At 42.7% G+C, this 13,505-nt stretch overlaps 1 protein-coding gene across 3 annotated transcripts in view; it reads left to right on the top strand.

Annotated features, from left to right (window-relative positions):
• The window catches only part of LOC124061963 (pleckstrin homology domain-containing family A member 7-like), a 119,333-nt gene that overhangs the window by 71,136 nt on the left and 34,692 nt on the right, over positions 1-13,505 (top strand). For all 3 annotated transcript variants that reach the window (XM_046394333.1, XM_046394334.1, XM_046394332.1), the window contains exons 6-8: positions 7,915-8,019; positions 9,483-9,555; positions 11,417-11,517. In XM_046394333.1, coding sequence (XP_046250289.1) covers positions 7,915-8,019; positions 9,483-9,555; positions 11,417-11,517 — 279 coding nt within the window. The remainder of the gene's footprint in view (positions 1-7,914; positions 8,020-9,482; positions 9,556-11,416; positions 11,518-13,505) is intronic.

Here is a 13,505-nt window from a genome sequence, read left to right as displayed (position 1 = left end):
CCAGTTAGCGGTGTTTTTTGGCCAACTCAGGTCAGTTGTGGATGGTGGGTGTTGATGAATGAGGGTTGAGAGGTCTTTTGTGGCTGCCCAAGATCCATGACAGACCCACAGGAATGAAAAATGAAGCAGTCAGGTACTGCAGATATGATGTATTTAAAGTTGACTCCCACCTGTCTGTCTCCCAGGAAGGCGTACAGAACGGCACTTTTAGCATAAAAGGCAGCATTGGCTTAGACATTTCAGCGGTGAACTCAGCACCTCATGTTTATTCAGGCAATTAACAACTCACAGTATTTTTTAAACTCCATCTTAATAGGAACTCCTTTTAAAGTTAATGGCAACATAAGCTAATTACAAGTAGAATAGCCTGTTGTGGTATCTCATACCAACCATTCTTGTGGCCCACTGCTGGGCCTCAGAGCAGCATCCAATTTTATTTTCAATAATCTACAAGGCTGGATGTTTTTATATCTAAAGGTGCTCAATCAACATCAGCGACAATCAACAATCACAACAGCGGTGGAAAAAGGACAAACTGCATGTATCGCTGGGCTGGTTAAGGGACAGTTTGGCTGCCTACCAGAGAGCGCTAAAAGAGGCGAAGTCCAAATATTTGTCCTCCATTATAGCCAACAGCTCCCATCATCCTAGACTACTATTCAGTACTATCGATTCTGTCATCAATCCACGCCCAACTGTCCTGTCAGATGCCTCCACTGCAACCTGTGAAGAGTTTGCATCTTTCTTTACCAATAAAGTGGCATCTGTCAGGCAGAATATCGCAAATATGAATATGACTCGTGTTGATGTCTGTGCTCCTCAGGCACTGACTACTGTTCTTGAGCGGTTTGAGCCCATCTCCCTGTCGTCTTTTACTAATGTGGTTAGTGGCATGAAACCCACAAACTGTCCCTTAGATATTATTCCAGCCAAGTTTTTGAAAGGGGTTCTGAGTTGTGTTGGGCCGAGTCTGCTTGTTCTCATTAACACTTCTCTTAGCTCAGGGTCTGTTCCAGCTGCCTTCAAACACGCTACGGTCAGGCCCCTCCTAAAGAAAACAAATCTTGACCCATCTGTGCTCTCCAATTTCAGACCTGTCTCCCACTTGCCTTTTCTCTCTAAGGTTCTTGAAAAAGTTGTTTTTATTCAATTACAGACATTCTTGGAGATAAATTTTGTTCTTGAGAAATTTCAGTCTGGTTTTAGATCCCGTCATAGCACAGAGTCAGCACTGTTAAGGGTGCACAATGATATTGCCCTGTCTGTAGATGCTGGGAATCCTGCTGTGCTGGTGCTACTAGACCTCACAGCAGCCTTCGATACAGTTGACCATGAAGTCCTCCTATCTCGCCTAGAGCAGCATGTTGGCATCCGTGGCACCGCTCTTCAGTGGTTTAGGTCATACCTGGCAAACAGGAGTTTTTCGGTCGCAATTGGTGACCACTGCTCCTCAAGTGCATCCCTTCCCTGTGGGGTGCCACAGGGATCTATTCTTGGCCCTATCCTCTTTTCATTATACATGCTACCTCTGGGTTCAATCATAAAAAAACACAACCTCTCTTTTCACTTTTATGCTGACGATCTGCAGATTTATTTGCCCATGAGACCGAACAATAACACTGCACTTGCTGAGCTGTCGAGTTGCATCACCGATATAAAACAGTGGCTGGCACAGAACTTCTTGCATCTAAATGACAACAAAACCGAGTGCATTCTGTTTGGTTCACCATCCATGTTAAATATTTTCACCACAAACTCTGGTACTCTGGCCCCTTTTTTTAAATCACATGTTAAAAATCTTGGGGTAACATTTGACAATGGGCTCAAATTTGAAAAACAGATTAGCTCTGTTGTCAGCACAGGCTTTTTTCAGCTTCGTCTACTGGCAAAAGTGAAGTCTTTTCTCAGTCGGCAGGATCTTGAGAGGGCAATCCATGCTTTTATTAGTTCCAGACTCGATTACTGCAACGCCCTTTACGTTGGACTCAGTCAGACCTCTATTGCTCGTCTCCAACTCGTGCAGAATGCTGCTGCACGATTTTTAGTGGGCACATCCAGGCGTGAACATATCACCCCTGTGCTGGCGTCACTCCACTGGCTCCCTGTCCGTTTTAGAATTGATTTTAAACTTCTGTTGTTTGTTTTTAACGCCATTAATGACTTAACCCCCCCCTACCTGGCAGACATTTTAACTTTTCGCAACTGTGGCAGAGCCCTGCGCTCTTCCGGTCAGCTTCTGCTAGAGGCCCTCAGGACGAGACTCAAACAGTGGGGCGATCGTTCCTTTGCCGTCGCTGGTCCCAGCCTGTGGAACAAACTGCCCGCCGACATCCGCACCACTAGTGATCTCAGCCTTTTTAAATCAAAACTTAAGACACACTTTTTTAGATTGGCCTTTTATTCCGACTAGGTATACACTTCATGTGTACTCACTCTGCCTGCTGCATCTTATACATTTCTGGAAGGTTTTTAACACTACAGCACTTTTATTTTCTTTTATTTATTTTCTTTTTATTGTATTTAAATTGTATTTTAATTGTATTTTAGTTGTATTTTAATTTTAACTGCACTTATTTATCTATGTACCTGTTATGTATTGTTTCTAGAGCTTTGTTGTAAAGCACTTTGGGTACCGTCTGGCTATTGTAAAGGGCTATATAAATAAACTTGATTTGATTTGACTGACAGACGGAGACAAACATGTTTTTCTGCTGTTAGCTAGCTATCGTCCGCCCAGATGCAAGGACGCAAAAAGGATCATTTTTTGCAACAAAAAAGTGATGTGGGAGACAGCCGTGCACCAGTTGAAGCTGAAGAGTGTGTGGTGAGGAAATACAATAAAATTTGTTTTAATAATAGCAAGCAGTGATGCTGAGCTTAAAGCCATTTGTTGAATGTGGTGAAATCCTGTCACGACTCAGTTTATTTTTTTCTCCCCTTCTTTGCCATTCCTTTTTTCTCATGTATTTGGGAAGGTTGTTCTGAGAAACAAGCAATAAACCGGCAGAGTCGTGGCCTTAGGGATTGCAGTGTTATTTGTTGGTCACTCCACCACTTTGATCCAAATTTGAAATCTCTAAACAATTTTGTGATGGATGCCATGAAATTTCATACAGACACCACATGCCAATATCAACTGATGGAGACAGAAAGATGTGTGAAAAGTAACAAAGAAAACAAAACACGATTCCATTTGTTTTGGGGCCTGTACTTCCCCCCTCTCCCTCTTGTTTGCTTGCCCTTCGAGCTGTCCTTGGCTCAGGCTGTGTGCTGTTGCCGCCAAAATTATAGAATTTGTTGGGGTGATTCAAAGTATGCAAGCAATACTGACAAATTCCAATTTGAGCTTCCAAATAAAGATCTCATGCAGGTTACAATCTTTATGGTTTTGTTTTCTGCAATACAAAGATATTCAGGTAGAAACTGTGAAGTCTCTCTTTTTTGTCTTGTTTTTTTTCATTTTTCTTCTGTTTTCCATGACTCACTCTTTCTCTCTCTCTAACTTTTTTTTTTTTTAAACTTTGTATCTTACACCCCCTTTGCACACACGCACACACACACAAGTAAACAGCACAGTGGCGTGAAATCTCATCCCGCCTTATCAACAGGTGCCGCAGGACTAAGATTGAACATGTGTCATCGGGTGCGGCACAGAGATGACAGAGCATCCATCACGACGGCCCGTCGCATTTCCACACGGCGTGTTTTCCTGGCCCGCAGCCCTCCCAGGTGCTCTGGCTCATCACCCATACCATCGAACAGCAGGAAAACAGTGCAGAAGCCTCATTTTGACAAGAAAAGCTCTTAACAAAAGAAGGTTGTCTCTGTGGAAAGATGAGTCAGTCGTGTCCCCCTTGCATAGCACACCACCATCAAGAACTGAATCCACATTTTGAATAAGTCATATCCATTCCGCCTCAGACAAAACATCAGAGGGAGCGACGAGACAGATTTCTCCCGCGAGTTATATGTCACAGTTCTCCTTTGAGCACTTGTGTTCTTTGTCGCTAGATGCATATTTAGTGATGTTGTCTTCATAGCTAGTCTGCACAACTTCTTCGGGATTTGTCAAAGTCATCAGTGTCATTTAGGAGTTCCTGTCGTTTCTCAGTTTGTACTTATGAATTTATGCAGCTTTATGTGCCACATCAGTTCCCTGCCTCAATGTTTGAAAATAGCTTTCTCCGCTCTTTAACTTGAAGTGCCACTTTGAGCATGAAAACCAGCACATACCACAACAAATTATTAGCCCATGTTTCATTCGACAGTGCTGGGTTAGAGGATTGGTTTTTGGGGATCAACGGTAGGAGACTTTTTTTGCATAACAGCTCACATTTGAAAATCCATTGCTAATGGCTTATTACTTTGGTTTTCACTTTCTTTTCCAGACCCCAGCCTTGAAATTCTTGAATTAAGTTGTTTGTACTCCGCATTTGGCTATTGGAGTGATCCACCACTTTGGTCAACAACTCTCAGATGTATGGCCAAGCAGTTTTGTACAGATATTCATGGTCCTGAGAGGGTGAATCCTAATAACATTGGTGTTTCTTTGGCTTTTCATATAGCAGCACCAGCAGTTAAAGCATTTCACTTACAGTTAATATCTCAGAAACTAATGTTTCTAATAAATTCTAATAAATTATTTTATTGGTTATCAACTGTTCCTACAATCGATAAATTGGCTAATCATTTCAACACTAAAGGAAATCAAGATTGACTCTTTGGAGCTGCAATGTCCAACTCCACTCAGCTGCTGTTAACCACTGATCAGATCTACTTGAACAGATTGGGATTAAGTGTCTGGTCTAAGTACACCTGAACCAGATTTCCAAAGGGAGGGGGAAAAACCTCTGTTGTTAAATTACCTCAGCCTCTCAGATAATTCTTGTCTGGCTGGGGATTTGAGCCGACAACCTGCACGTCTCAGACTGGGATCTCCAGGCTTTTAGGTTGTCTGATTGTGTGCCATTAATGTAACAAATAGCTGTTCTGCACCCTGAGTCACTCACCTACAAGATAGAGAGCTACTTTGCAGCAGGGACCACAGCCTTTTCCACAGAATTACTCTCGGCCTAAAAATAGACCAGCGCTCCGTATTTGCCGTCACACACTTTCATGCAGAGGCGACCGTATTAAACATGCACGGACATACACGTACTGTATATTTACAGATAAGAGACTCCAGTGTGACAGTTTTGGAGCCACACTGTATCTTTACATCATGCTTGGCCAACCAGCCTTCCTCTCATTAGTGAGTGTGTTTGCTGTTTTCCGGCTGCAGATGATTCCCATTGCTGCTGCCAGTCCATATACACACGCATGCAGCTGTCACACCCAATCTTTTATTATAATAGCAGTGGGATGAGGGTATGTGTGTGTGTGTGTGTGTGTGTGTGTGTGTGCGTGTGCTGTGTTGTGCTGTGCCAGGGGGAGCAGTCTTTCTTCTGAGGGTTCAGAATAGGGGATGGTGTAATGAAATTTCATGAGTATGTGCACGGTGTATAAGTATGTTTGCTGGCTTACACAACAGACACACAAACACAATAATAGTGCAAAAACGTTGTGGTCTGCAAAGACAGACACAACCAGCGCCCATGCATGTTAAATATGAACTGACGTCAGTGCCTCAGTAGTAAATAGGGACGGGTAAAGGTTAAATGTATGAGATTTCAAACATAGCAGGAAACAACTATTTGAGCAAAGAATGATGTCGCATTCCCTTTGTTATTGTAATTTAGACGTCTCTGTTCTTTGTGTCGGTAACCAGTCCAGCTGCATGTGCATGTTAGCACATGTGAGTCAAATCCAGTCCACCAGCTACCCTTACAGTTCAGGCTATAGGTTAAAAATATAGCGACATCCCTGTCTCTCTCCTCTGCTCTGTCTTTCACGGATGCATTAAGAGTTGCAGGTTCATGCGGACATTTTTCTGGTAGTGTGGCACCCTCCTACATGCTTTACAACCCCCCTAGCATGAAACAATCAGAAAATAAAATTTTATTTCTTTGATTCACTGCTTTGTTGTTGCTAACGCTGCCCCCCACCGCTCTTCATTCACTGTCAAACTCGCTCTCGAGCTGGGGAGGAGCTGCTGACCCGTTCTGTGAAAGTGAAAAAGAATCTGTATATCCAGCCCTTGATTGGGATCTAAGGATCTGCAGAGATGTTCTCCAAGCTGTGGTTCAGAACTTTTCAGTTAAAAAGTTTGCTTTTAGATGAAGATTTATTCACCTACAAATGCACTGTCTGACTGGGGCCTTCCTGTGGGGAGTTTGCATCCACAGGTTTTCACAGTTTTAAGTTCAGACATTTTCAGGCAGAGTAACAAAATCAGCTATATGCATTAAAAGGGATGTCACAACAGTAAGATGAAAAGTAATGTTTTTCACTTCTTCTTTCCTATCCATCCCACTCAGATCCTGTAAATTACACCTGTAGTATTTCTTTAAAGTCACTTCTCCTTCACTTCATAATCTCAAGGGCTCATTTGCTGAGGGGCAATGAATTAAAATCTTGTTTGTTTTATCATTTCAGCTTATTTTGTACTTACATTGTGCATCCGCTAAATGAATTTATGAATAAATACACAAACATATGATAGATAATTCACTGGGAAGTCTGAAAAACAGGGGGGTCAGATAGATGGATAAATAGATAGATACTTTATTGATCACGAGGGAAATTCAAGCATCCAGTAGCCCATTACAGCAGAGTGTAGGTTAGTCAAAAGTAAGCAAACAAACAATCAAACAAGGCCTAACTGTTAGTGGGAAAAATAGACTAAACATACTAAATAAACTAACATATGCTACATAAAATACAATAGAGATCAGTGGGCGTCCACATCATATTTTTGGTCTGAAACCGCCAGGTGGGCTAATCCAGCCCTGCTAGGACCCGTGTGTGCAGGGGCAGACTCTCCTGTCACAGGATAAGCAGGTATTTCTTCTAGGGCTGGTATCCTGACAATGACATCTCAAATGCTCAAGGTCGATTATTGCACTAACAAATTGCAGGAAAATTTCAAGGGCAACTTGAGGGCAAGGAGTGACGATACGGAGATTCGATGTTTTCGGATGTTTTAATACACTGGTACAGACCTTTTTCTGTCACGACCTTTTACGCGCTGAACTATGCAGGAAAAGTTGCCCAATCATCAATGCTGAGCTTTCAATGCACACCCGTTCATGATCGATGCAGAGCCCTGGCTGTTGCTGCCGATGTGATTTGGAGTTATAGCCCCACTCTCTTTAACGGTAGCCGTTCAGGTGACTTGCATGTTACAAACCCACTTTTCTGACCTCTGATCTCGCAGGCTGTAGAGGCTTTGTCAGTGTCTGGCCACCATGGCTGACGCTGTAACAGAGGACCAGTGGAAAATTGTCTGCGCTCAAATAATGGCTGTAATTATGTAACAACTGGGGCAGAAAAAGAAGAAAAGAGTTACCTGGGGAAAAAAAGATAATCATGGTGTGATGGTCCATTCAGTAATGTTGAGTAATGAGTAGGACTGAATGATCTGATGTGGCACAGACAGCCAGTTTCCTTTTTTTGTTTTTTGGGGGGTTTTTTTTAACCACAGTTCAGCCACACAGAATAAATGTTTTTGTTAAAACCTTTAGATTATCTTTAGTGCTATCAGGCAGTTAATTAACCAAGCTAATAAAGCATAGCAAATGCTCGTACTGAGATGCAGAAGTTAGCCACACAACTTTGCTGCTGAGCAAACTAGATGTGTCAAGGCTAACTGAGCAAATGTAATCTAATTAATTAACAAGCTGACAATGTAACCGCTGATTGATAAGTGACAAAAGTGACGTTGTTTCGATGCAATGAGATTGTTGATGTCATTTATAGCACAGTCAGCTCTTTATGAGCTTATGAAACACTTGTATTTGTCTGTGTGTGTCTCAGGGCTCCCGGTCCAGTGGTAAGGTGCACAGCTTTGGGAAGAGAGAGCAGGCCATTAAAAGGAATCCGAATGTCCCTGTGGTGGTCCGAGGATGGCTGTACAAACAGGTCAGGATGCCCACACAGCCTGAAACACACTCATTCCAACATGTGTACAAATCAAGGCTGTGTTTTAACGTGACAGCAATCTGCTTTGTCATTGGCTGAGCGAGTGCTGCACCTAAAGGTCATTATGAGATCCTGTTAAATCAGATGTGTGTTGTCTCAGTAAGTCACATAATTGCTCTATAAAATGTCAGAACATAGTGAAAACATCATAGGGTTTCTGACTAAAACAGAAATTCTCACACTTAAGAAGCTACACCCGGAGAACATTAATTTAAAAGGTTAACTGACTGGCAAAATAGTTGTAGATTTATTTGCTGCACATTGACCAATTGATGATTGAGTAGTTGGACCTCTAAATTGAGCTCTCCCTCATGTCATTAAAATGAACGACTTACTTCTTCAAACACCTGTGTGAACACACCTTCCCTCTTATGTAGAAGGTTGTCAGCTAATTTAATCAGATAATGTAGGCAACAAACTGACACAGCTCATTTCTACTCTACATGTAATGTTAATGAATTAATCAGTGCACATATGCAGTTCTGTGCCATCTCGTAAACATGACATGACAGGCCTGTGGGCCTGTTTGTGTCTCTTTAACACACTACAGGGATGAGTTCCAGCTCCAGCCTGCATGGTTCTGTAACATTTCCTCCAATGGCCCAGTTTTAGATTTTTCTCTATGTATTTATTCTTTGGCAATAGAGAGTGCCTGCTGTTGATCACAGACAGGCTATTACAGGAAACCCTATTTGTGTTTGAAGTTATGCTTAAAATATCTGTTGTTGGCATCGTCCCACCGGGAAACGCTTGGCCATAGTACAAGATACACACTGAGTGATGTTACTGCAAAGCTATTATCTTTTAATGACCACACAACCGCGCTGTATGTGCACAACCGCAGACGCTCATGTGCACATACAGTCTGTTACTGCAGAGCCATTACATTTTAATAAGACAAACCTTTTAAATGCTGGCAGGGATGCACACACAAACAACTGCACACACACAGAGATACACACTGTGACCACCACATGACTCCGTGGTTGTGCCCTCATAAGAAGAAGCTTGTATCTGCGTTTGAGGTGACTTCATCCCTTCTCTATCCCGTCTCCTCTTCAAATGGCACCGTTTTCAGCCAGAGAGCATAAAAGACAAAATGGGCAGTAAAGCAGTCGTGGCAGGCCCAGCGAGCCGGTGAACGAGGACAAATGATCACTCCTTTGCTCCCTCTCCTTCCCGCTCGCTCTCTTTATCTCTGCTCATGTCCACCTCGCTTTTGCTTTCATTACTTCAGTTTCCTCAGTATCTGTTGTCCCTTACTTCTCTTCTCCACCTCTAACTCTCCCTTCATCTTTCTCTGTAAGACATCCCTCTCCTCTTTCTTGTTATCTCCAATCTGTGCTACTTCCTGTCCCATTGCTCATTCGATCATTACTCTTTACCCCTCGTTCTCTCTGCAGGACAGTTCTGGGATGCGTCTTTGGAAGAGGAAGTGGTTCGTCTTGGCTGATTACTGTCTGTTCTACTACAAAGGTGAGTCTTGGTTCAAGACGAAAGTTTCACTGTGTATTGCACATGGACTACATATGCTTTTTCTTCTCCCCTACAATCATTCTTTCAGGTAAGGTCAAGGTCACACCTTACAATGTGATGCAGTTCAAAACGGCAGCACCTCCGCAGCCTTTGAAACGACCACGGCGTTGAATCCACACCTCTGAGAAAGCCTTACACATGTAGGATCCAGAGTTATAGTACAGGGCTCCCTTGTATCGTACTGGTGTCATTTGAAAAATGAGAAGCAAAAGTTGTTTCCCTCAGGTTCAGAGTTTTGGTGTGATATGGACTGGTGATGCTTGATTTGAAGTGATCTGCAGCTGACAAAGGAGCCAGCGGTTCAGCCTTGGGAGGCATTAATCTCAGTGAGCTGCAGCACGAATGCATGGAAAGATGTGGAGACACACACACACGGAGACACACAGCTACACATCACCATCCCTCCTTCACCATCAGTTTCCATCCCCTGACTGTCTTTATCTGACCTCCACGCCTTTCTTTTTCATCTCCATATTCTTAAGCGAACCTTTTGGGACACGCTGCTCTGCCTCCTCCTCTCAGGGAGGATAAAATCAATTCCCTGTCATTTCTTTTCTCTCTCTTCTCCGTCTTGCTCTGTCAGTTCAAAGGTTTCGGCTCTCAACATGAAAACACTTGATCTGTCTCCAGCACCACTTATCCCCTCCCTTCATCTCTTGTTTTTGCACAAACAGTCAAACCTCCCTTTGTTGTGTTTTCTTTTATTATTACCTTTATTTGTTCAGTGGCTTCTGTCAGGGATGTAAAGTTTGTGTCTTTGTTTTTTGTGTTGTTAATGTGGGAATTGTAGAAGCTTGGTATTTACATTAATTTTATAATGTACAGTTTGTATTTTAAAGGGTCATTACAGTAGTTTTAGACAAAATTTTAGCCAGGAATACATAAATAAGCACAAAATAAATAATGAAGAAGAACTAACGTATGGAAGGATAGCAGGAGGAACCCCATGCGTGTGTGTGTGTGTGTGTGTGTGTGTGTGTGCGCGCGTGTGCATGTACATGAGACAGACGGGCAAAGCTGATAATAGACCTCAACGTCTTGCCCACTATTTAGGGAATGTCTCCTCCAAAAGTCCTTGAATTATTTTTAGCCAGTTACACCTTTAATCCGCAGTGCCACCTCATCACCTCTCTTATCACACACACACACACACGTACGTGCAGGTGCCATACACACATAATTTCACACCATTACTAAATTTCACGTTACGGTGGTCATTGTGTGCACACTCACACGTGCGTATGTTAGCATGCTGTTGCAATGTAGGAGCACAAATGCTCTCCAGATGTTTATTTTTAGATGTGTGGAATAATTAAGATAGGACATACTGTACTTTTGAAAGTGTGAGGACATTTTTAGCAATCACTCACTTCTTCAAAAGGCCTGTTTGTTAAGGCTTTAATAAGTTTAGGGTTAAGGTAAAAGGTTGAGGACTGCATTATTTCACTGGGGGACCTTACAGAAATGGGAGGACAGGGGACAGACACACAGGAGGGGGGCTGCTGGCTGGCTGCCAGTTGGACCAGGCCAGCTTTAGCTCGGTGACACTGGGATTCCAGAGTGGTCATTCACTGAATGACGGCATGTGAGTGTATGTGAGTGTTGTGATACTGGTGGCAGGCAGTGATGAAATTAGTGGGTGATGAGTGATATTTATTCTCGTGCTCCTTCCTTTTCTCCATATATCTCTCACCCCTTTTCTCACCTCCCACACCCTGATTATGCTCTTTCTCCCTCCCTCCCTTTGTCTCCCCTATCCCTCCTACCATCCCTCCCTTTCTCTCTCTCTCTCTCTCTGCAGACAGCAGAGAGGAAGCGGTCCTGGGCAGTATCCCTTTGCCCAGCTATGTCATTTCACCTGTGGGACCTGAGGACCACATCAGCCGCAAATATGCCTTTAAGGTACGCCTCTCTTTGTTTGCTGATTCATATGTTTGAATTGCTTTCTCTGACAGGACTGATTCTGTGTTTCCGTTTGGGGTACGTGTTTAACCATCTGTATTTTGGATAACAGAAACAAAACAAGGGATGATTCCCTCTGAGATGAAGAAAAGGAGCACATATTGATTGATCATTTGCAACCACCATATACATTCATGTAAACTTAACATTCAAGTTAAAAAAGGAATCAAAAGGATTGATTTTTTTCACAGTATGAAAGTTTCTGTTGAAGCTAATTTGACTAAAAGCATTTGCATCCATGTGAAGATGTGATTAAGACACTAACAGGATTCTTCTAGTGAATGCTGTTCTGCGCACTTAAAGAGTTATCAGATGCTGTTGAACATGATCTTTAACATGATCATTGACTTAAGAAGCTCATGTTTAGGTAAAGCTGACTTCAGGAGTATTGAGAAAATATTTTCAATACTGAGGTTTTATTCCCCGTTCAGACACAAATGCTAAAAATGCATACCCCTCGTGCAGTTTGAACAATATAAACAGAAAGCTTCATTCCAGGTGATACACGTTCCTTTCCAACTGAAAACCTGCTGCCACTGGGCTGTATTGTTAAGCCCGATTTATGAGTTAAGCGACTTCATATTGTGTATTCATCCAATAGTTTGTGTTGCATGGACAGCCATTTGTAAGTGGGGCTCACAGCACAGTCACAACATGTCTTTATGCCAGCTTCAGACTACACAATATCAGTCCACTAGTGGCTCGACCTGACAGACATGCAGCATCTGGAACAGAATGTTTGTTTTTGTTTGTTTTATTTGCCAAGACGAGTGATGTTATCGGTGTTGCGAGGTGGAACTGTGAGACAAGGGAACGCTCAAAGTCGAGACACCAGGCCCGATACACACCACTTTAAACATGCTTGTTTGTTTACATCCTTGATCCCTCTTCACCAGCACCTCCTTCCCAATAACATCGCACAAGTCGTGAAACACTGTAAGCTATGACTGGCTGGAGACCAGTATATACAATGTCACGTTTTCCCAGTCAAGTCACTTTGAGACTCTATAATCTGACACAAACAAAAATATTGTGTAGTCTGATCCAGCATTAGGTTCTTAATTTAAACAATTTGTTGTACTCCTCCTTATTCAAAATGTGTAATGGTTGTTGATTGGTTGCTTTTTCCCAAACTGACAAGACAATTACGGCAAAATGATGTAAAAATCTAGAAAATTTCTGAAATCTCTTTTGTCATGGCAGTTCATAAAACAGATCAATATGTTCCTACATTCACTTTGCCACCCACCCAGCTACTGCTCAGTTTAGTGCAGCGATCACCACCTGTTGTAGCATTGTCTATTACCACTGAATGTCTGTCAGCATTTTAATGAGAAAGAAAAGCTCTCCTGGAATGGAATGAAGCGTCTCCACTCCCTGAAGCCTTTTCGAGTCGAGCCCGACACGTGTGAAGTTAAGAGGCAGGCACACTCACTACAACACCTACAAATGAGGCTTCCACTTTATTCACGGCTTAAGAATGGTGCGTTCATATGCACGCTGTGTAACTGTGCAAGGTTTTCAGACACAGCTGTTTGCTTTTTGTTATCAGTGAGTCATCAAGTTTGATTTAACTTTAAACCTGGTTTATTACATCAAGTGACATGTTTGCCAACCATTTCGGAGGAGAGGGTCATTGGTGTGATAGCAGCAGTAGTCTAGCAGTCTCACTCACTCTCACTCTCAGTGGTGGAAGACTTTAAAGTGGCAAAGTGTAGAGCTCTGCTAATATTAAGACTCTCAAAACATCCACGTGCGCACCAAGCTGGAGTTGCAACAACATGTGGAGCTCTCTGGAGCCTGGCAACATCGTCGACATTCACTGGAAGCCTTGGAGCATGTTAAACGAACCCGAGGGACAAGCACGTCGTTATGAAGTGACAGGCTTTGAGGAGGAATCGGGGAGATCGAAAGCTGTTAGCGAAGCC

Source organism: Scatophagus argus, chromosome 7, assembly GCF_020382885.2.
Source record: "Scatophagus argus isolate fScaArg1 chromosome 7, fScaArg1.pri, whole genome shotgun sequence".
NCBI lineage: Eukaryota > Metazoa > Chordata > Actinopteri > Scatophagidae > Scatophagus > Scatophagus argus.
This window is presented reverse-complemented; position numbering and strand designations above follow the sequence as displayed.